Source organism: Mauremys mutica, chromosome 9 (genome assembly GCF_020497125.1).
Source record: "Mauremys mutica isolate MM-2020 ecotype Southern chromosome 9, ASM2049712v1, whole genome shotgun sequence".
NCBI lineage: Eukaryota > Metazoa > Chordata > Testudines > Geoemydidae > Mauremys > Mauremys mutica.
Window position 1 is genome coordinate 14327383 of NC_059080.1, and position 23220 is coordinate 14350602.

The 23220-nt window shown below is 37.4% G+C and overlaps 1 protein-coding gene across 3 annotated transcripts in view; it reads right to left on the bottom strand.

Annotated features, from left to right (window-relative positions):
• Nucleotides 1-23220, bottom strand: part of THOC2 (THO complex 2) — a 105506-nt gene that overhangs the window by 37010 nt on the left and 45276 nt on the right. For 2 of the 3 annotated variants that reach the window (XM_045030101.1, XR_006582183.1), the window contains exons 11-20: nucleotides 19924-20096; nucleotides 15722-15917; nucleotides 10834-10878; nucleotides 8731-8772; nucleotides 6355-6485; nucleotides 6144-6245; nucleotides 2947-3031; nucleotides 1622-1715; nucleotides 895-975; nucleotides 566-662 (exon numbers count right to left, since the gene is read on the bottom strand). In XM_045030101.1, the coding sequence (XP_044886036.1) occupies nucleotides 566-662; nucleotides 895-975; nucleotides 1622-1715; nucleotides 2947-3031; nucleotides 6144-6245; nucleotides 6355-6485; nucleotides 8731-8772; nucleotides 10834-10878; nucleotides 15722-15917; nucleotides 19924-20096 (1046 nt within the window). The remainder of the gene's footprint in view (nucleotides 1-565; nucleotides 663-894; nucleotides 976-1621; nucleotides 1716-2946; nucleotides 3032-6143; nucleotides 6246-6354; nucleotides 6486-8730; nucleotides 8773-10833; nucleotides 10879-15721; nucleotides 15918-19923; nucleotides 20097-23220) is intronic. The other variant, XM_045030102.1, reaches the window with a different exon arrangement.

Here is a 23220-nt window from a genome sequence, read left to right on the forward strand (position 1 = left end):
AGGATTCATGCGGTAAAGTTTGTTTACAACTGAAAACTTTTGAAAAAAGGACACCATCAGTGCTGACAAGCTGGAGATCCAAGGAGCAACTGGACAGCAAGTAACTGTATAGTCATTAAATATATTACACTATTTAAATATTCAAAGTAAAAACAAAAAAAGAATTGTAAAGACATTTTTGCAGACAAGATATTGGGAACAACAATAAGAGAAACTATAAGGATTATCTTTCTTGAATACTAATAGTTGTAGATACAGTATATACAAGTATATTTAATTTAGAAAAATGTAAGTGTTCCAGTGATTCAGGCTCAACCAGAGGTTCTAGTACTGCAGTGCATGAAAGACAACAAACACTGACTCAAAAGAACATGCCATAACCATACATACTAAAGGAAAATATTACAGCTATATGTTCTCTTTCCCTGGCTCTCTAACTTTCTGACTGGTATTCAAGTACAGCTTTACTATTACCAGTACTTTTGCATCAGCAAAAGGCAGTTGTCAAACAACTAGCAAATTTTAAAACAGAGGGTGTTATACAAATTAAACAGGTCAGACTTGCCTTTTTCCAGCCTTTAGTTGGTTTGCTACATACTGCAGTAGACCAGCAAGTTCAATCGGATATTTTCGGAAAACTGCACCACAAAAACTAGCTAGACCTAAAGTAGATGGAGAGGGAGAAATAGCTGTGACTGAAAGTTATGCATCATCTATTTCAACATAAGATTACTATCCTCTGCATTTGCTCAGCTATGCATTGCTAACACTCCCACTTAATATTTTCTATTGCCTTTACTTGCCATATTGATTTTTCCGTTGAAAAATTGATAAAGTAACAGCTGTGATAAATACCTGAAACACTAATTCATTAAATAAAACAAAAATACTAACTCTGCAGCCAGCTAGAAATTGTAGTGTCATCGTGTTTCATTCTCTCCTTCTCGGGATTTGCCAGAGCTTCAATGATGCAATCTTTTACAAAGTTAAAGAATATATTTTTTCCCCAGTAACTTTGAAATAAGCATTAATAATCATTAACAATAATACTATACATCTGTAAATTTCTTTACAAATATTATTTAAACCTAAAGATATCCCTATAAGGTAAATAAGCTATCTCCATTTGAGTTGCCAACAGCCACGTACAATTGTCCCTTCAACTGCAAAAATTCTAATATGCAAACACTATACCTGAATATTTAGAAAGCATCATCCTAAAACATGATATATACTAAGAGATTAGGGCCGCTGAAGACAATTACAGCTGAAAAATAACCATATAAGATTATAAAGACACAATAAAACCAACATACCAAAAAAACAATTACCACCACATCATTTAGGAAGCATGGGAATCCTACAAGGGCAGGTGTTAATTAAAATAGTAAAATAGCTCTGGAAAAGGAGCATTTTCACACAATGTCAGGAAGCGGGAAAGGCTGGAAAGTGGAAGAGGCTAGTTCCCCAGCCTAGGAGCTATCACAGCAAGACCTGATACCTAACAGAAAGGTGGATAGCAAAGTACAGCTACAACATGAAACTACACCTAGTGATGGGCAATCAAGGATTAAGATACAAGGCATACAATTAGCACATGTATTTTACACATAAAGGATACATGCCAAGACGTCATAGTTCAGTGAAGTGAGGTATTTCAATGAATCAACAACTGGTGTAATTAAATTATCATACTTTTGTATTTGTGACAAAATCTGAAAACAACAAAAATGGAATAGATAAGATTTATTCAGACAAACTAAAACAGTGCTACAGTCCCTTAATCTCATGTAAACCTAGAAATTCCTAGGTCATTACCTACTATAGTAAATAGGCTAGTATGGTCAACATTTATACCTATGTTTTAAAAACATAAAACAAAAGAAAACCCGTTTCAACAAAATGTTTCAGTTGCTTCTATAGCAAAAGGTAATCTCATTTGATTTCTGTGGCGCGCGCGCACACAAAACACAGTAGTGCAACTGATCATGTAAAAATATTTCCATATTAGCAATTTCTTTAAAATGAGTGATAGTGTCAGCCTTCAGACCAACAGAAAACATAAACCCCAAAAAGTTTCTGCTCTGGTATATATATTTTTCTAAATGTTAATACAAATAAATAACACTCCATCCTCAAAAAAACTAAACATCATTAATAAGAATTGCTGCCACTGATTGTCATACTGAAAGCTAACAAAGAGCAAAAATGAAAAGGGGTTTTGTTTGCTTTACTTCTTGTTTTCAACCACTTAAGATTTTACTACAAGAAATTAAAACAGAAACCAAAATGAACAAGTTAAAAAAAAGATGCAATAGTTGATTGAAATCACAGTTATTGTTATTAAGCTGAAGTACCACAATGATATACATTTTAAAAAGTGACTAGTGATCGAGTGACCTACACATGACACGTTATAGGGATCTGACTTTCAGCGGGTGAGTCAGGACTTGTTGAAAATTGGGCCTCTCTCAATTTGTCTACCCAAAATTATTAGTCACTTTTGCAAATCTCAGTGTATATTTTTACATTTCTACTGAATTACCATGTTTTTAAATATCAGAGGGGTAGCCGTGTTAGTCTGGATCTGTAAAAGCAGCAAAGAGGCCTGTGGCACCTTACAGACTAACAGACGTCTTGGAGCATGAGATTTCGTGGGTGAATACCCACTTGGTCGGATGCATGATTCTTTGCTGCTTTTACATGTTTTTAAAACCTATCATAAATTAAGAATAATAGAATTAGCACTTTTCTCCAATTTACTAAAATACCATGAACAAAATATGCAATCCATCCTCCCCTTAAATATATATACATAGTGTTCATTCTGTAACACTTCCTCACACAAGCCCCAATGACTTAAAATGGGACTGTTCACATTAGAAAGGAAAGGACAGATTAGGTCCACACATACATACATAAACATATGCATATCACATCACATACATAATCAAATAAAATTGTTGGATTGCTATGGCTTAGCTTCCCAATTTGTCTTCCAGAAGGCTTCACATTTTCCTTGGTTAGACGCCTGTAAAAGAAGAGATAATTGAAATAAAGTAACTCCTTCACAGGGTGTTAGGGTGACCAGATGTCCCGATTTCATACGGACAGTCCCGATTTTTTGGTCTTTTTCTTATATAGGCTCCTATAACCCCCTACCCACTGTCCTGATTTTTCACATTTGCTGTCTGGTCACCATACAGGGTGTTAGTAGTTTTTCTATTCTCTCTCACAAATGTACTTATTCCTAAGCACACCTTTACCAATTAGATAGCCTAAATCTTTTTTTTTTGGAGAGGAAATAGTTGACAAAAATGCTCCGAATATCGGTAATGGAAATTCATCTATAGGCTTCCAATCTCAATCCAGCATAAATTGCAAAAATCTAGACACTATTCCATTACCTACACATAAGAGCTGGCAATCTCAACACAGTGTCTAGTGGACAACCAGCACTGACTGATGTACTTCTAAGCAGACTAGGCAAATGGGCTAGGGACCTACAGTGTAGGGGCCACAGGACAATGTAAACTCCCCTCCCTATCCCTCCCCGCCAGAGACTTGTATCTGTCCCATAGATAAAATACTTGAAATATAAAGACCAATCACACTGATATCTTCCACAAGCACAGAGCTCTTATGTTAGGAAAAGTTAACTTATGCTATCCTCATTCCTGTAAATCTAATTTTTTTTTAAATACCTAATTAACTGTCAGTTAAATAATTAATTAATTTTATTAACCTCAGTTAACAGAAGAAACATTGTTGGGATTTCAGAATTTTTCACTTTTAGTATATTTGATAATGAAGCTGCAAGCTTAATACTGAAACTTAAGACTAAGTAATTTTTTCATAGAAATATAAAAGGAGATGGGTGGTACTTCAGCAGTTTTACACATGTATTGGCACCACTTCTGCTTCAGGGATCATAGCATTATATTACTGCAGCATTGCAGTCTCTAGTAATTTCTCAAGGACTTCACTGCTTTGAAAGCCAAATCAGCAGCAGAACTGAGTTAATTCAAACTGCCTTAAAGTAAAAGGAAGAATAGGTGTTTAATGTTAATATTTCTTGCTGTGTTTTGAAACGATTTTTGTTCTCTTCAAAACTGCCTTTATCGAAAACATTTATCATTAAAGTGTATAATCAAAATAAAGTATGACTATGTGAAAATTCAAGTGAACAGTTGAAGTTATTTAAGGAGGAAAAACACAAACTTATGTCTCAGTTTTTCTGTCAACAGTGCATTGAAAAAGAAATGTGGTTTTCTTAGGATTAATGCTACCAGTAAGTCTGAATTCAGTTAGTTATACAGTATTGGCTAAAAATGTCTTGTTATTCTTTCTTGCTGTATGTCATATCCTAAAGCATGAATATCATGTCTACTTGATTAAACTGTATTTAAACTTCAATATCTGATGTACTGAGTTTAGAGTTTATCATAATTTGAAGTGTACCTTTTAATTATTCTAAAATATGTATGAGAACATAGTGCCAACTGTCCAGTGGTTAGGGCCCTAGTCTGCAAGTTGGGAAACTGAATTCAATTCCCTGCTTTACCACAGACTTCCCATGTGATCTTGGGCAAGTCACTTGAACTCTGTGCCTCAGTTCCCCATCCATAAAATGGGATAATAGCACTTCCATACATCAAAGGGATGTTGTGAGGATAAATACACTGACAATTGCGAGGTGCTGAGATAATATGGTAATGGGAGGCCACATAAGTAAAGATAAAGATAAACAGATAGAATGTACTGAGTGCATTGCCAACTGCAATGTCAATAATGTATACAGTATTCCTCACTTCTCTACCAAAACTGCTGTGCAATACCGAACAGTTTGCCTTGCTTCACCCCAATGGCTGCTTTGAAAGCAGTGCCAGTCTGCATTGAGTTAAATTGGCAAAAGCAGATTGGGATACTTTAGCATTGTATGTACACATCTTTTAATGTTTGTATTTTTTGGTTCCTCCTCACACTCATGTTTTCACTTCCTCACTGTCACCTGAAAAATTTTGTTATTAAGTTGTATACTAAAGTACTTGATCACAAAAACAACATGTTTCTTCTGCATGTGGGATAAGTGCACGTTCATGGGTATTTCTGCAGAAACACAGTCATATCTGGTAGCCAGTGAGAGCACGTGATCGGTATTAACATGGTTATAAATGTTTAATACTTCCTACTTTTTCTTAACTGGTAACAATTTTAAGGAACCAACTACACATCCAAATCTACTGCGTGGGAGGAAAATGGTGAGGGTCTATGGCCTGTGTTACACAGGAGATCTGACTAGTTGATCATAATGGTTCCTTCTGGCCTTAAAATCTGCAAATCAAAAATCTGTGAAGTGATTTTGTCTTGCCTGTGGGAAGAGTTCTAATCACATGATAACCAAGTTACTATAGCATGGGTAAAACCACACGGGTTCAGTTCACACATGCAACAAAAAAAGGATTTAACATGAATCAATGACATAGTAGATAGAGTTGCAAAGAGGGACTCCAATTGCACATACTGTAAGTTTCAACCACATATAATTTTTCAACTTAAAATTAACTCCATGTGTGTGGAAGATGACAAACATCACCATTTGAGTGTGGATTGGGAGAAAATATGCCACACAAGAAGGAAAACCCACAGAATGGAAATTATGAGGTGCAGCTGTCTATAGGGAAGGATTTGGGAGATCTAGGAGATCCTCCCAGCAATCAATATAGCCTGCATTACAATGCATTGTTTCTAAAGAAAAATCTTGCAGAAAACAGAGAGCTCTTAAGGTGATTCTGTGCAAGAAATGTTGTCCCATAGAAGATATTAATTTAAGTTATTTTCACTTGGCATAGTCTTGACAAAAATGGAAAAAAAACCAAAACCCTTTGTTGAACATTAATTTGACAAAACAATCAGTCTGACATTATTTATTCATGGAAGTTTCAGTGAATCACAAAACATTATTTTTAAGAGACTCTCTGTTCATAAGGCATTTAATGACAAGTACTCTGTAAACAGGAGTCATCTTTGTCAAGTATTAACGCTGGCAGGATTCACTGTGACACCTACATGAAACAGCTGAAAGTTAGTCCTAAAATCTCATTAACTTTTAACTGCAAAATATGAAAACCAGTGTAACTTACTTCATGATATATTTGGCTCTGTCTATAGTTTGAGCTTTAACTTTCACTAGAAGTGGGTGACTGTTGTATGTTTCATTCTTCCATTGTCCATAGAGACGATAGCTTGGAGTGATAAGAATGGGAGAAAGAAAAAGGAGCATCATTCAATCTGAAAAAAAATTTAAAAATGACTTTCCGTATGTGAAATAAAAATGTATTCTATGCTACTCACCGATACTGGTATGGAAAAGTTTTGAACATTCCCCAGAGTTCCTCGGACATGCACGCATTGCAGTCCATTAAAGTAAGAGATGGGAGCAAAACTTGGTCGGTAATATTTAACAAACAGCTAAACAAAATCTCCTGAGATAAAACACAAAAAAAATAGCACAAAATAACCTATAAGTATGAGACAAGTTCAAAAAAAGTAACTGTCAAAGTGAAGTTATTTATCTTGATTAACTAATAAAATGTCTCTATGGTTTATGCCCCATGATATACTGTGGCTTCCTATTTATATGGAAAAACATCTACATTACAAAATCTGGTTTTAAGCAGAAATATTTTGTTAGATATTTATAACTACTGTTCTAAATGTATTATCCATATAGTGTTGAGGGAAGTGGTAGAAAAAATCAACAGATTACATTCATAATTCCAAAACAACAAATTATAAAATTCCAACTAATGCGATAAGTCACTTTTTTATTTTGATATCAAGTGGTATGAGAGAATAATTTTTACAATTGTTTTAAAAAGTAATTTTTAAACCAATAGAAAGGTGTCCTATACTACATTAGGACTGTCTTTATAAACAACTTGCCATTTGAAATCTCAATCTTCAAAATGTGAATTTTTTCAGTTATTACACCTGCTCCTGAAACCTCCCTGCCAATTTGTGTTTTCACAATCACATTTCCATCTTTTTTAAATATATATATATATTTTTTTTTCTTTTCCCTTTTACTGTGGTTAATACCCATACGAACAGGGATATAGCATTAAAAAAATGAAAAATAGAAAAGTATTTCCTCTATTTCTGTTAGTTACGGTTAGGCTTGGCAGAATTTTATTTTTGTTTACTTATCATTTCAATGGATATCTGTTTATTTTTAAGCATTTTTTCAATTTAAATTTTAGTTACAGAAAATTATGAGGGGAATTAAGTTAATAAAAAGAGGTCAGACAATTTAACGACAATAGATGTCAAGATTCAAAAAGTTAAAGCTTTATAACCATTAACACAAATGATCAACATCACATATCAGAAGATAGAAAGTAAACATCCTTAAATTCTAATAAATTCTCAAGCAGCAGTTTTCTTACTTTGTCTATCTGTAAATTATCATCATCATCATCGGAAATATTTTTCTTTGGTTTGTACATACACAGTGAAATAGACGTTCACTGATATTTACTGATAAAAATCTAATCTTTCCAAACCTAATTATGGTAATCTTAGGTATTGCATGTAGCGACAGTAGTACAACCATCTCATAAAACTACTATTTTTAATGTGACGTATCTTTAAGCAAAGGGCCTAACTTTTTGCTACAACGGTTAATATAAGCTGACCTCAGGAAAATCTAAAACTACTTTGATCAAACTCTACAATTACCAAAAACACAGGTTTTTCCCAACACTTTTGGGCAGCACTATGCAAACATTTTCCTGTTCTGATACCTCAGAAAGTCACAAAACTGTGATATGTGAAATATGAGAGGAATAGGATGCCGTAGGAAACTGATCTGCTTCAATAACAGACCTTTTACAGGTGAATTCCTATGCTTGCTGAGAAACTGGATCTCACAGAAGTATCACTGAGTCAAGTGGCAAATTAATTTCCTGGGATTAGCTGATTATACTTTAATAGTAACTGGCCATCTAACTATAAAATATCGCCACAATTTCTGCTCTAATTACTGTTTTCCTTGATCTTCCTACACTTTTCGCAGATAAAATCAGCAAGAGACAGAATATAGTCAATAGACCATTACTATAAAATAAGAGCAGCCCAGCAGGAAGAACATCAGACTGAATATGCAGAAACTGGAAGGAAGAGAGCCAATTGGAGGAAGATAAGATCTTTTTCATGATTGTTTATAAGCAGAATGCAGCCAATAAAAAGACGAATCCATTGTTTAAATTTGGTGAAGACAATCACAGATTTATAGCTTATAAGAAAAAAAAGTATGATTGTTCTGACATAGGTGAGCCATGAAAATCTTAAACCAATTTTCATCCTACAATAAAACAGAGTTTATACAGAGAGGAAAAAGTTTATAGACAAATATTTTGTCTAATTATAATTCATAATTAGATATGAGATTTCTTCTCACAGACCAGAAAGAGCAGAATCAAGCATACTCCTGAGAAGCTAAGATCCTTGAATAAGCAAGTAGACTATCTTCTGACAAGAAAGAGTGGGTTGCAACTATGTGAAGTTTTCACTTGCTTCTTTTAAGATGTTTTTAAAAATAAAAGCACTGCATAGGCACAAACATTAGAAAGTTTTTCATTTAAAATTGTATGACAGTACTAGTGAATGAAAAGAGGTTATTTGTAAAAGAAATATTATTTTATAGTAATTTTCAGGACCAAAACTCACCATTTTCTCTTTATCCTCTTGTTTATTTCCATCAGATTGAAACTACAAAAAAGACATTCATATTAATTGTAGAATTATATGACTGTTAAGTTATACCTATTCAGTAGTAATAGACTAATTTCAAATCAAAGTTACTTCAGAAAAATCTATATCTAAATCGACTGCCCACAAATGGTATAATACTCCCAATTTGTAGCACCGAAGTTTCATCTCAATATCTGTATCTTTTTAGCTGTATAAAGTATGAGACTACTAATCATATACAAATACATTGTTGCATATAGAGAGTAACTATTCAAATATTTGTTTTGAATGTAATATTTTTCACCCAACATTTGTAACACCTAAATGAAGATTCAGCTACTCAATATCCTTAAGGATTTTTTCTTTAAACAATTTTCATTTTAAAGTTCTTTTGAAAAAAAATTGAAATTGTAGTGGAAAATGTCACAACGTATCAATACTTTCATTACATAAACCAGAAATGAAAGCAGACACTTTAAATTATTTTTAAGCATTTTATGTTAATTGAAGGGTTCTAGATTCACTTTTCTTTCATTTTGCTTAAGTTCAAGGATGAAATATTAGCTCCATGAAGTTAATGGCAGAACTCCAACTGACTTCAATGGGGCCAAAATTTCACCCCAAAGCTTTTAAAAGAAGATTTAGTCAACATCAGGAATAGTCCCCAAAATCCTTTTCAACATTAGTTTTTGATAGGGAACTAACACACAGCAAAATTTCAATAACTGAGATGTTCAGCTCTGTCATCTAGAGGTTACACATTTCAAACTATTTGAAGAATTTATAATTTTAGGAACAATACTAACACTGAACCAACAAGTGGCTTTTGTACTGTGGAAGTAAACAAGCATTTGTGCTGTACAATCTTGAGGTGGGTTTCTTTGTTGTTGGGGGGTGGGGGTTGGCTATGCATGGTGGATTTGATTCTTCTAAGCAACGTTAGAGTTGCATGCACACCAATGAGGGGAGCCTAATTTGTTGATATGGTGAGTGTTGGTTTTTGTTTAAAAAAAGGGGGCAGCCTTGTATAAAATCTGATATCATCCATCTTACTTTACAAGGGGGGAGAAAAGTCAACAGAGTTCAACTTATACACATCCAATATTTAGACACTATCATTTGCAAGGCAAAGACTACACTAATTTGGAAAACGTGTGAAGTGCACCACCTGTGTTCCAGTGCAGACCAGAAAACTAAATCTTAGCACGCTGTGTCCTACTGCTTCATAAATTTAACGTTTTTGGTATAGTAGACAGAGTGCAATGTTTTACAGAGTTTACGAAGATTCATTATGCCAAAAATTAAACAAAATTCTATTTATTTAGATATTACATATGTAAATTCTCTGGAGGACCATACTAATACTTATCAGTCCATCAGTGACTATAGCAGAAAGAATGAAATCGCCTCTAAATATGTAAATCTGATTATTATGTTTCAGATTTGTTTTCAAAACTGAAAAAAATACAAAGCCACCACTGAAGAGCAAGTTGATTCATTTCTCAAAGAAATCCACATCCATATATGAAAGAATGCTCATTTTAATGGAATAACTTAACTGTATATTATTTTTGTTGAAAGATGTAAATAAACTAAAAGACCACTATCAGTTAAAAAAAGTCACTATTCTGTACACTATATTTTACTGCCGTGCTGGAAAGAGATGAAATATATCTGGCTTTCAAACTATACATTCTAGAATAGCAGAATTTCCAAGCCTGTTATAAAAGTACAGACAGCAACTCTTCTAATAGCCACCCTTTGGGAAATAGTATCTATTCAAGTTTTTTAGTCCCCATTGTCCCTCTTATCCTGCCCCACTACTGTTGAATGTATATTAAGTTAACAACATGAAGTGCAGAATACTTTCCAGTTAAGTTTGAGCACAAAAGCCAGATTTGCAGTATTAGAAGCCTGGGTTTATCAACTACTGTATGATTCGTCAGCTGGCAGTTTCTATAAAACCACTGTGGTTATAAATATTTCAATCATGTATATTAAATATGAATGGGAAAACTTCAACAGTTGACATAACATGCTGATTGCAATAGGCATTAAAAATAACTTTCCCTATGTTACCTTAACCATTCTGTCCTCACTGTTCAGTTTCTTCGAAGTTCCAACCTAAAGCAAACAGCTATAATGTTGCTCATCCTTGTCATAAGCATAACATTTATGTATCTTAAACTATCATATTTGTATATTTCAAATACTGAATCTTCCACTAAAATGACAAAACAGAATAATATGAAGTGTCTAACATAAGTAAAGAATGGATCTTTGACATGATAAACAAATATGATAGTATATTCTTACATTTGTGAATTACTTTTTCAAATATTCCTTCTTCCCAAAAACCAGGACAAACTCTTCAGATGATTAGACCAATCTAACAGAAAGCACCACAGCCCAATATTCATAGTTGAAGCATCCCATTAAAAAAATGTCCTTAAATACAGGTATCAATCATTCTACTTTTACAAATCAACTACAGGTCACAAAAATTGTGAACAGAAAAAAATAGATGAAAGATACTAGGCCACTGTCTATGGTACAACAATATTTAAACAGGACACGTATAGCTATATCCAATATAGCAGACAATACTATATTAATATGTATCTGTAGAGAACTTGATAGTTTATCTTTGAGTTGCACGGGAAAAAAATTCATTTCAGTAAAAGGTCTTGGACAAAGGTGACATTTAACTGAATCATGACTACCAAGTTATGTTAAAATTTTAATAAAAATGTACAGTTTCACTCGCTAAGTGATGTACAGTTGCATAACAACTTGTAATGGTCACACCTCATAATTATAGCATAGAAGACAAATTTCTGATTACAGGGAATTTACTGTACAGGTTTATTATCCTATCCAGCTAAAAGTGAAATTACAAGGTTATATTTGCTTGGTGAAATAAATGGGCACTCACTTTATTTTTTGTCTAAATTTCTTAAGTTAATGATTGGCTTATATATTGTAACATCTGTTCAGATTTATGCACATGTGTAATATAATGCCAGTTTAACTCCCTTTATATGAGGCTGGCATTATAGTTTTGTTTGATTCCTATTTGCAGATAGGTGGCCACATTATTACTCACTGTGTCAACTGGCATCTTAGAAAACTGGGTAAAATACATTTACTGTATTTTATTTTCAACTAGTCCACCTCAAGAGAATCTGCAAACCATCTGGGTGGAAGGGATTAAAATAAAGACCACTAGAACCAACAAAAAACTAACTAGAGGCAATGAGGAAAAGGGGAGGAGAAGGCAGAGATAGAACATAGCCACATTTGAGATAGCCTTCTAAAAATGCTTGTATGTCAGTGTAACTTTGAACTGGAGCCCTACAAAATGGATTATTTAAACTGCATTAAATCCCGGTGTGGACACACTCATAATTCAGTTTAGTTTAATTCACTTTAGTGAATGAGAATGTACATACAGGGGATTAATGCAGTTTAACTAATCCATTTTAAATTCACACCTTTAGTTAATTCAGATAAATTTTTGAGTGTCCCTGTGTAGACAAGCCCTTAGAGGAGTCTGGATTTCTTATTTCTATGTAAGATAAGTTTGTAAAGTGGATTAAAGGGTCAGTGGGCTGAGATCTTTAAAAATGTTCTCAATATTCTGAGGTGTTATTAGTAAAATAGATGTGATGTTCATTAAATATAATTTTTTGCTTCAGTGACTCATTAAAAAAATGAAAAAACACACAATGCCATGGTTTTAAAAAAAAAAAAAAGGTTAAGACTAATACCTGTCCTCCAGTCATGCAGATCTGACTTCTAAAATCAGTCCAAATGTTTATGGTAACAACATAAATTTTGAATTTTACAGCTGTTAGCCTGCACCACTACCATGACATTATTATAGGACACTCCTTATGCCTGCTAAGTGTAGTTCTACTCTGAAAAGTGATGCTGAAAAACAGCACTATCTGACAACTACATGTGTATTTCATTGTCATTTTTGCACAATAGTGGGTAAAAAAAACTTTTTTTTTTTTACAGTAAAAGCTGTGTTTTCCGGCACTTTATAAATCATAAAACTCTAGAAACCAGCATTTCGGGAAACGGAAATGGATGGTGCTCACCTTGGTGGTCCCTAACTAATGGGCACTGCAGAGCCAGTGCTCGGGGCAGGGCAGGGGCAGTGCACAGACCCACCTGGCCACGCCTCTGTCTAGGAGCAGCAGGGAGCCATCCGAGGTGAGCTCCATCCAGATCCGACACCATGAAACCCCTCCAGCGCCCCAACCCCCTGCCCCGAGCCCCCTCCCTCATCCAAACTCTCTCCCAGAGCCCATGCCCTGCACTCCCTCCCACGCCCCAACCTCAGCCATGAGCCCCTTAAGTTATCCGGAATTTCTGCCTAACCAGCAACCTCCATTCCCCCAATGTGCTGAATAACACGGCTTTTACTGTATTGTTTTACTCCTGTTTGCACAGCACAGACAAGAGAGAGAGAGATGGATTCTATTACAGTTCACGCATCAACAGAACTGTTTAAAAAGTTATGCATGACCAAAGATTCTGCCATCAGAAATCAGGAAGAATTTTACTATACTGCATTTGTAGCATATGGTATGTGTGTGTACTTCTCGCAGTTACTTGTACACAGTATTACGATATATAGTTCATGTGCCTCTACGGTTATAAAAAATTATTACACTTTTTAAACTATTTCTAAAAATACAGTATCTGATTATTATCCTCATGCATATACTCAAAAGGGGCACTATTCTTGTTGCATGTTCAACTGGAATTCTCTCATTTCCCATTTACTGAATGCTTAACTACATAACCTCTAGTTCTGCACTAAAAAAAAGTATTATGCAGCAATAAAAGAAGGGGAACTTTTGACCTAGGACACCAAGACAAACCCCTGATACCTATAAGAAGTGCCTGGGTTCAGATGTCCGAGAAGCCAGGACCAGGGTATCCTTACAAGTCTCATCAGAAATTACCATCACCACACAGTAAACTGCAAATTACTCAACTTAAGTATGTGGCAAACCAGAAGGGCTCTGTCACAGGTTTAAATTTGTGATTAAAAGAAGTCTGTTTATTCTAAATAAGATGCCAAGACCTATAAGCAAAATTCTCGGCATATATGAATTCAGTATTGGCAGTCTAATAGCAATACTCTGCACTGGCATGCAATACATTTTCATTCAAATTCCAGTCTTCTACACCAGAAGTAGGCAGGAGGGAGATGTGCTAGGGAATTTGCAGTTTTAGTCACTGGGCTCTCTCATTGCTCTGACAAGGATGTACAGGAATAATACCATCCATCCAAGTGGAGGAGGGAGAATGGCAGGAGAAGTTAAAAATTATATAATATTATTGCAACTACTACTGGAAATAGAAGATACTGGATTATTCATCTTGCTGTAGTTTGAGTCAGCCAGCATTTGATGTTATTTGACTCATGGTATTTGGCCAATAAAGGTATGTCTACACTGCAAGGTAAGCTCAGGGTTAGTAGAACTTGAGTTAGCAGATCCTGGGTTTGTTAACCTAGGCTTGAGCATCTATACTCATTTGTAACGCCAGGTTAGGAACGGTTGAACCCTGGGTCCCAATCAGCGGCTACACTGCATTATACAGGCCCCGAAACCAAGCACATTTATTGCAAAATGTGGCACTAGCCCTTTTTTAGTGGTGTAGTATGGGGAAACTTGACTATCCACCAAACTTGACTGTCCAAAGGACAGCCTGTTGGATTGTGGGATGCTGTTGGTGGATTTCCAGAGCACAAGTCCATTGGGAATGTGTCTACAATGCAAAGTAATGGAGTTTTAACTCTGGGTGCCCGCCTGACTCTGGCTTGGACCCTGCACCCCCATGGAGTCCTGGGATCCTGAGTCCAAGCCCTGGGTTAGAGTTTGAACCCTGAGCTTACAATGAAGTGTAGACATAGCCTAAGAGAGCACAGCAACCAGTGAAAGAGCAGGGGGAAGAGAGGAAAGGAGTGGGCAAGCCACTAATTGTAGAGTGCAAAGATGCAAGTCACACCAAGTTTTAAATATTATTCATTTTCACTTTTAAGATTCAACTGTTTTTATAGTTTTGAACTGATGTCCCGAAAGATGAGGCAGGTCAGCAAAGTGGCCAAACCTGTATTGTATCCAACAGAACATTGCTGGAACAGAAGCAAAAACAACCCAGGGGCCTTGACTTGATCTGAAGACTACATTCCAAGAGAGTTCATAATACAAAAAAACTCCCCTTTGCCCTTTTTAAATAAAAAAAGATCACTACACAGTCTTGACACTCACTTTGTGGAAAAGTAAGGTCCGTGGCCAAAATAGCACCCAAAAGGGTCTACTTTAAAAATAAAGTGAGCTACTTCGGGATTTAGAAGGTTTCATAGCCTCTGAATTAAACCCATCCCTGTCAGCAGCATATGAGAGGTAGGCTCTATGGCTACCGTATGGCAGCATCATGGTGGCAGTGGAGGCAGTCCAGCTAGAAAATAGCAGCTCTTCAACATATCCAATCACTGGGATGGGTTTGATTTGGCAACTTTCACTGAAGAGGAGAGAAAAAGCACATCCCCCACTCTCCATGATACCTAACAGATGGGGAGAAACCAACTTTTTAAAATTGGTCCCATATTGGTTTATTGTTCACCATGGCTTTCAGGATGACCTTCACATTTTTCCAGTGCAAAAGCTTGTAATTGTATAGCATTTTTTCATAATGAAATTGTATAGTATTTTTTCATAAAAATCTATCCACACAAAAGATAACATTGTAAAATAGTTATAATAAAGGAGATCAATGGGTGGGAACAGTAAAGGGAAACTGTCCTTTTAAAAACTGTTTGGACATTTTCTGTTTCAGCATATGAACACATCACAAGTATTTAATAAAATATCTTTTGCTGTCATCATACGGGAATATTATGTTTCCATCAAAAACTTTAGACAAGTTGCTCTATCTTACCAACCTCTTTCATAAATGCTTTTCCTAAGCGAACCACTTTTGCAAATAAAATGGGATCATGGGAGAGATGAGGACCAAGATAACAAAGCATGTTGAACACTTCCTTCCTCAAATCTTCAAAACTTTCTGCTTGTTTTGGGGCTTTCTTATTTTGCAAATTGGAAATTGGTGACCCTTTAGCCCCTTTAGGTACTCCAACTCTGTGAAAACAGAAGTATAAAATTTCACATTCTACATGAGGACTATTCACTTTTACAGTCAGGACAAACAATTTAGTTTATTAGTTAACTGATTTTAGTTACTATGGTTCTATATTATTTTCTCAGTGTTTTTTTCCAATGCAACAGTGTACTAGAGTCTTCTGGACTGATTTGGTGAAATTTTGGCCCCAATGAAGTTAGTGGGAGTTTTGCCATTAACTACAATGAGATCAGGATTTCATCCCCAAATCCTCTTCTTATCAAAGGGACTCTGTTGCTACATAATTAAATAAAAAACTGCAAGATCACTACCAGTGGGTACAAAATATTTTATAAAATCCTCATTTGTACATGTATATTTAAGGCAGAATTGTTTCATGTTGACTAACTGAACAGTGGACAATCAACAGTCTGTTATAAGTTGATTGGTAAAAAATATATGGTAAAAAATTCACACCACATTAAATAAATACTGTCTTTAAAGTAAATCTAAATACATTAAGTGAAATATTCTTATTTTAATTGAACTTGTCCTTTGAACTGTCAAATATCTAAGATTTGCTTTAATAAATCAGAACAGGACTGGGTAACAGTATTGACCTGAGCTATATCAAAGATGAACATTTATTGTTTGCATTACTCTCAAACGAGTTTAGATTAAAACAATTTATTAAAAAAATAGTAAATAGAAATGCAGTGAAGTCATTCTATGCAAAACTTGAAAATTGCTAAACATATTAACATAAGATCAGAACGGTACCATACACAAATACTGTATTTACTGGGAGGGGCAGAGTGAGATATGTCTGAATCAAATTCTGAACTCCATTTTGGATTAGGGCATCCATTTTATGTTATGTGCTGAACTCACATCTAACGTTGCTCAAGGGTATTATGATGTATTCCAGTCAGCTATCCTACTCAGGAGCGTTTGATATCTTGTTAAAGGACAATCTCTAAGAAGCCACAAAGATAACAATCTAGGGCCATTGACGGTCTCTCAACTACCAAGCCATCCCCATGAAAAAATGGACTCAACACAGAAGCACAAGGAAGGGCTCAGATAAAAAGTCTGAACCCAGGAATATGCCCTGTAGATGCAGAACTAGGAATAATGATTAAACTCAATGAAGATCCAGGTGGCTTATAGGCGCATGGTGCCCGGCAGTTGGATCAACTTATAACAGACTGTTGATTGTCCACTGTTCAGTTAGTCAACATGAAACAATTCTGCCTTAAATATACATGTACAACCCATACTAACTTGATTGAGAGTTGCATATATGTACCTGAGGATAGAATTAGACAAAGAGGGGAAAATAAACAAGTTGATCCCTTATACATTTCTCCCACACCAAAGTTATACATAGACACGAAACATTTGGGCTGGAAAGCACCTGTTGAATTATCTAGCCTATCACCCTGTATCAGGAGAGAAGTGCTTTGATTAGTTGTAAAATATATCTGACAGATGGGTACCTAGAAAAACCTTGATAACTCCAATAATGGCAATTCTATAATCTCATGAGATAGCTTATTTTATTGCCAAACTTTTAAATAGATATTCTAAACCACTGGTTTTCAAACTGTGGGGCATCCCCCTGGGATTGCAATAGGTAGGCACAACTAAGGAGCTGCCAAGCAGTGTGGAGCAAAGGCACCTTCCAGTTAGCCACATCCTCCAGGACACGACAGGCCCCACCTAGTGACACCATTAGGAGGCTGTTGCTGTCGCCTGACTAGAAATTCTGAGGTGCATGCACATTGCAAAGGAGCCACATTTGGCAGGATTCACTGCAGCTGTAGCCACACACTATCAGAAAGCAGCAGCACAGAAGAGATGGAGTTTCCCCAGCAGCTGCCAACAGACTCAGCAACAGATAAAGGATGGGGCAGCTGAACACCTGCTCCTGATGGGGTGAACGCGACGGAGGGGTGAGAGTGAACAAAGAGCAACCTAGCCTCACAAGCTGCCGCAGGCATCCACCACCCACCATCTCTTGCAGGCACTCACAACCTTCTGCTTGCTGGGCTATCCCTCTCCTGTAGCTGGGTGTGTAGGGGTGAGGTGGAGGAAGCCTGCATATGGGGACATGAATCTCTGAGCAAAAAACAAAAAAAAAGTTTTGGAACCTCTGATCTAAGCATTGGAATATGTTTTAAGTGTTTCTTTGCTGCAGTTTAAAGCTTTTATTTCTTGCTCCGTCCTTATTGATTAACGAGAATAACTGATCTTCTGACTTCTCCCTAACCTCCCTTTACATATTGCTAGGCTGGCAATGTGATTTATTCAAGTCTTCCCTCTCCCTTTTTACACAGCTATACCCAAGACTGAACTGACAGTATTGTAACTGACGTCTACCATTTCTAAGGCTATGATTTAATGAGGGGTATTTTTAGTAAAAGTCATGGACATGTCACGGGCAAGAAACAAAATATCACGGCCTGTGACCTGATCATGACTTATATCATAAATACTCCTGGTTGAATATTAGGAGGGGGCATTGCTGGGGGGAGTCTGTGGCACCAGCAGCGGAAGGGGGGGAGGGGGAAGAGCCCCAAGGGAGCCCACGGCACCAGCTGCTGGGGGGTGGCGGGAAGCCCCAGGGAGTCCGCGGCACCAGCTGCTGGGGGGGGAGAGGGGGAGGGCTCATGGCACCAGCGGATGGGAGTCCCGAGGGGCAAATGGCACCAGGTGCCAGTGAAGGGAAGCCGTGGCACCAGCTGCCGGGGCAGGGGGAAGCCCCAGGGGGCCAGCGGCTGCTCCGGCCTCCACTGGGGGGAGTGCCAGAGCCAGCCGCTACAACCTCCAAGAAAAACACAGAGCCCTAACCTAAGTTTCCTCCAAGCTGCACAGCTGCATTAAGCCCTGCACATGGACTCAGGGCTGCGGGGGGGAAAGGCGCTTCTCTCCACCGGCTGCAGCACGGACCCGCCCTTCCCCACACCATCCCAAGTGCTGCTGCGGGGAGAGAGAGCTGGGGGGGGGGAGTCCTCTCTCCCCGCTGCAGCCCCTGCGCAGCCTGCACCCCAAATCCCTCATCCCCGGCCCTACCCCAGAGCCCGTTCCCCCAGCCAGAGACCTCACCTCCCCGCCCCCCAACCCTCTGCCCCAGCCCAGAGCCCTCCCCCTCCCCACCACAACCCTCTGCCCCAGCCCTGAGCCCCCCTCCCACACTCCAAACCCCTCAGCCCCTCCATATTGGTGCACATAACAAAATTCATTCCGCACATGCATGGGAAAAATTAGAGGGAACACTGGCCCTAACCATTACTTACTAGAGAGGAGTAACTGTCTCATTATATTACTTACACAAATTAGCAACACCCCAATACAGTGTTTGATTCTCTCATTTTTTGTTGAAGTTTCATATTGTTGACTTGTTCAATGTATTATCTACTATCAACCTCACATCTTCCCCTGTTGTATTATTGGCTAGCTAGAATTCACTTATACATTCAATTACTCTTTCCTATGGGTGAAATTCACATGCCACCAGAACCACTCCATAAAGGACAATAATCTGCACGCCAACCTAGGCTAGCATCTAGGCTGATGTTGGAGGCATGCCAGGGGAATCTTCATTTTCTCCGAATCAGTGGGATTCACCCCTAGTGGAGGAGGTATAGAAAAACAACAGGAGCTATTAAAACCTAGAAGCTGGAGTACTGTGAGCATGTGTACACCATAGCCCTAGGTCCAGGCTGTATGGTGAATCTCATGACCCCACGCTTCCCTTCCCTTTTTGCTCCCTGCATACACAGCTCAATTACTGGGTATTTAGCAGGGCAGGCAAATTCCGTCCTATATTAACTCCTTTGCATTGGTCCTTATTAAATTAAGCGTATTTCTCCAATTTAGTTCATAATGTATTTTACTCTAGTCCTAACAAAGAAATGTAACACTTCTCAGCCTTACAGAATCTGCAAACATGATGAATACATTCTCTACCTATCCTGTACAATTTCCCAACATTTAATAATGCAAGGCAGCTGTTCATCTTACCTGCGGTACAAAGGCTCAATGGTCACATGTACAAGCTGGCAAAGGGCAATGGCAATAGGCTTGTGTGAAGTGGCATAAAATGGAGGCATTTGATCCATAATACTTTGTGCATGCTGCCAATCACCAACTTTTAACAAAGCTTCCAACAAACCAAGTTTCTGGTTGTCAGGTGGCTGAAAAAGATAGAAAACAAGAAATTGGAGTGAAAAATGTAATGCATACCTAAAACATACCCGTGTTTCCTCTTCTGTAGCAGGGTTAAAAATCTACAAGATAACATAATTTGTTTTCTATGCACAATCATTATTTCAAATGTATTTTGCCATAAGGTAAATACTCCTATTATACATTTTTTTTAAAAGTTATTTAAAATATTTGTAAGATATGATCACACTCTTCAGCAACACAATCATAATCAAACCTAAATACTAATTCTAGAGTATTGTTCCTTGCAGCAGTGAATATTGTTTTTAAAAATGGGACTGAGTTTCTTGTTTAATAGGAAAATTTATATTAAATACCATTACAATGTACAAAGTGCTGTTAGAAAAACGAAAAGTCTGAACTTAATGGTGTATTTAGACATTACAGTGAACTAAATATACTTAATTTTTAAAGACAACATTTAAAGTATTATTTAATTATTGATGCTAAGATCTGAATTTGAAAATGTAAGTTTCCCTTTCAATAGTGGAAGAAATCACCTCCTATACAATGGTGTATACTGAGGTTTTGATGTCAGCAACTGTTCTAAAAGAAACAGAATCTGGAACTTAATTCTATAGCAAGTAAAATTAGGTTGCCAAATACTGCATTTTAAAATGAAAGGAGATGGTGGCTCATCTGTGTAGCATCCAGGAATACCAGGACTTCATCAGCAGAATGCAAAAGGAGACATCAAGGATGGAGGACGCTAGCCGACTAGAAAAGATATAGCAACACCAGAGGAGGAAGGAGAACCAGCTGCTCTACAGGGAGAAGATCATCTGCTGGCTACTTCAGGCAGAAGACAGTGCTCCCCTCCGATACAGGTTCCTCATCCATTGAGGTGAATAGCTGTACTGGCAACAATAAGAAAGGAGCAGACCCCGGTGGCTGAGGAAGAGGCGCCATCTGCCCCCAAGGTTGGCAGGCTCATGGCCATCACACCCAAGAGGAGGAAAAATAGCAGTCCCCGACCACCATCACCCCCCTTTGGAAGGGGACGAGGCATCCATCTGCCAACCTGACTTGATGTCCATGGAGGCATGCTGCATGCTTGGAGCCTGCAGCTGAGACATTACAGAAAGCCTGATGTGACTCATCTGTCCCTCTGACTACTACCCTCTGCTCCTCACCCACATGGGCATTATATGATAGTACCAGGTATGACCTTGAGCAGATCACTAATGACTACAGGGCTCTTGTAGTACGGGTGAAAGAGTTGGTATTCTTTTCCATTCTTCCAGTAGAGCAAGAGTGGGCAACCTATGGCCCACGGGCTGGATCCAGCCCCTCAGGGCTTTGGATCTGGCCCGCGGATTTGCCACCCCATAGTAGATTTTCAAATATATTGATTTCAATTACATCATAGAATACAAAGTGTACAATGCTCACTTTATATTATTTTTACTACAAATATTTGCACTGTAAAAATGAGAAATAGTATTTTTCAATTCACCTCATACAAGTACCGTAGTACATCTTTATAGTGAAAGAGCAACTTACAAATGTAGATTTTTTTTGTTACGTAACTGCACTCAAAAACAAAACAATGTAAAACTTTAGAGCCTACACTCTGTCCTACTTCTTGTTCAGCCAGTCGCTCAGAGAAACAAGTTTGTTTACATTTACAGGAGATAATGCTGCCCACATATTTACAATGTCACCTGAAAGTGAAAACAGACGTTCGCATGGCATTTTTGTAGTCAGTATTGCAAGGTATTTACGTGCCATATATGCTAAACATTCGTGTGCCCCTTCATGCTTTGGCCACCATTCCAGAGGACATACTTCCATGCAGATGACATGGGAAAAAAAAAAGTGTTAATTACATTTGTGACTGAACCCCTTGGGGGAGAATTGTATGTCTCCTGCTCTGTTTTATATCCGCATTCTGCCATATATTTCATGTTATAGCAGTCTCGGATGATGGCCCAGCATGTTGTTCATTTTAAGAAAACTTTCACTGTAGATCTGACAAAACGCAAAGAAGGTACCAATGTGACAATTCTAAAGATAGCTACAGCACTCAGCCTAACATTTAAGAATCTGAAGGGCTTTCCAAAATCTGAGAGGGACAGGGTATGGAGCATGCTTTCAGAAGTCTTAAAAGAGCAAGGCTCCAACGTGGAAACTATAGAACCTGAACCACCCCCAAAAATCAAATAAAAAAAAAATCAACCTTCTGCTGGTGACATCTGACTCAGATGACGAAAATGAAAATGCTTTGGTCTGCACTGCTTTGGATCGTTATTAAGCAGAACCCATCATCACCATGGACGCATGCCCTCTGGAATGATGGTTGAAGCATGAAGGGACATATGAATCTTTAGTGCATGTGGCAAGTAAATATCTTGCAACGCCAGCTACAACAGTGCCATGTGAAAGCCTGTTCTTATTTTCATGTGACATAGTAAACAAGAATCAGGCAGCATTATCTCCTGCACATGTAAACAAACTTGTCTGTCTCAGTGATTGGCTGAACAAGAAGTAGGACTGAGTGGACTTGTAGGCTCTAAAGTTTTACATTGTTTTCTTTTTTAATTCTGTTATTTTTTGTACATAACTACATTTGTAAGTTCAACTTTCATGATAAAGAGATTGCACTACAGTGCACTACTATTGTGCTATCTTATTTTCACACACACACACACACTATATATATAAGTGAGCACTGTACACTTTGTATTCTGTGTTGTAACTGAAATCAATATTTGAAAATGTGGAAAACATCCAAAAATATTTATATAAATGGTATTTTATTAATGTTTAACAGCACGATTAATTGCTTGACAGCTCTCATTTTCACCACTGGATACAAAAGACTACAGGCTGGTCTATACTGAAAACATACATCAGCAAAACTACATCTCTGTGGTGCAAAAACCCCACGCCCCCAAGAGGCATAGCTATGCCAACCTAATCCCCCATGTAGACAGTGCTAGATCAATAGAAGAATTCTTTAGTCGACCAAGCTACAACATCTCAGGGAGGTGGATTAACTACAGCAACGGGAGAAAAAGACGGTTACTCACCTGTAGTAACTGTTGTTCTTCGAGATGTGTTGCTCCAATCCATTCCAGTTAGGTGTGCGCG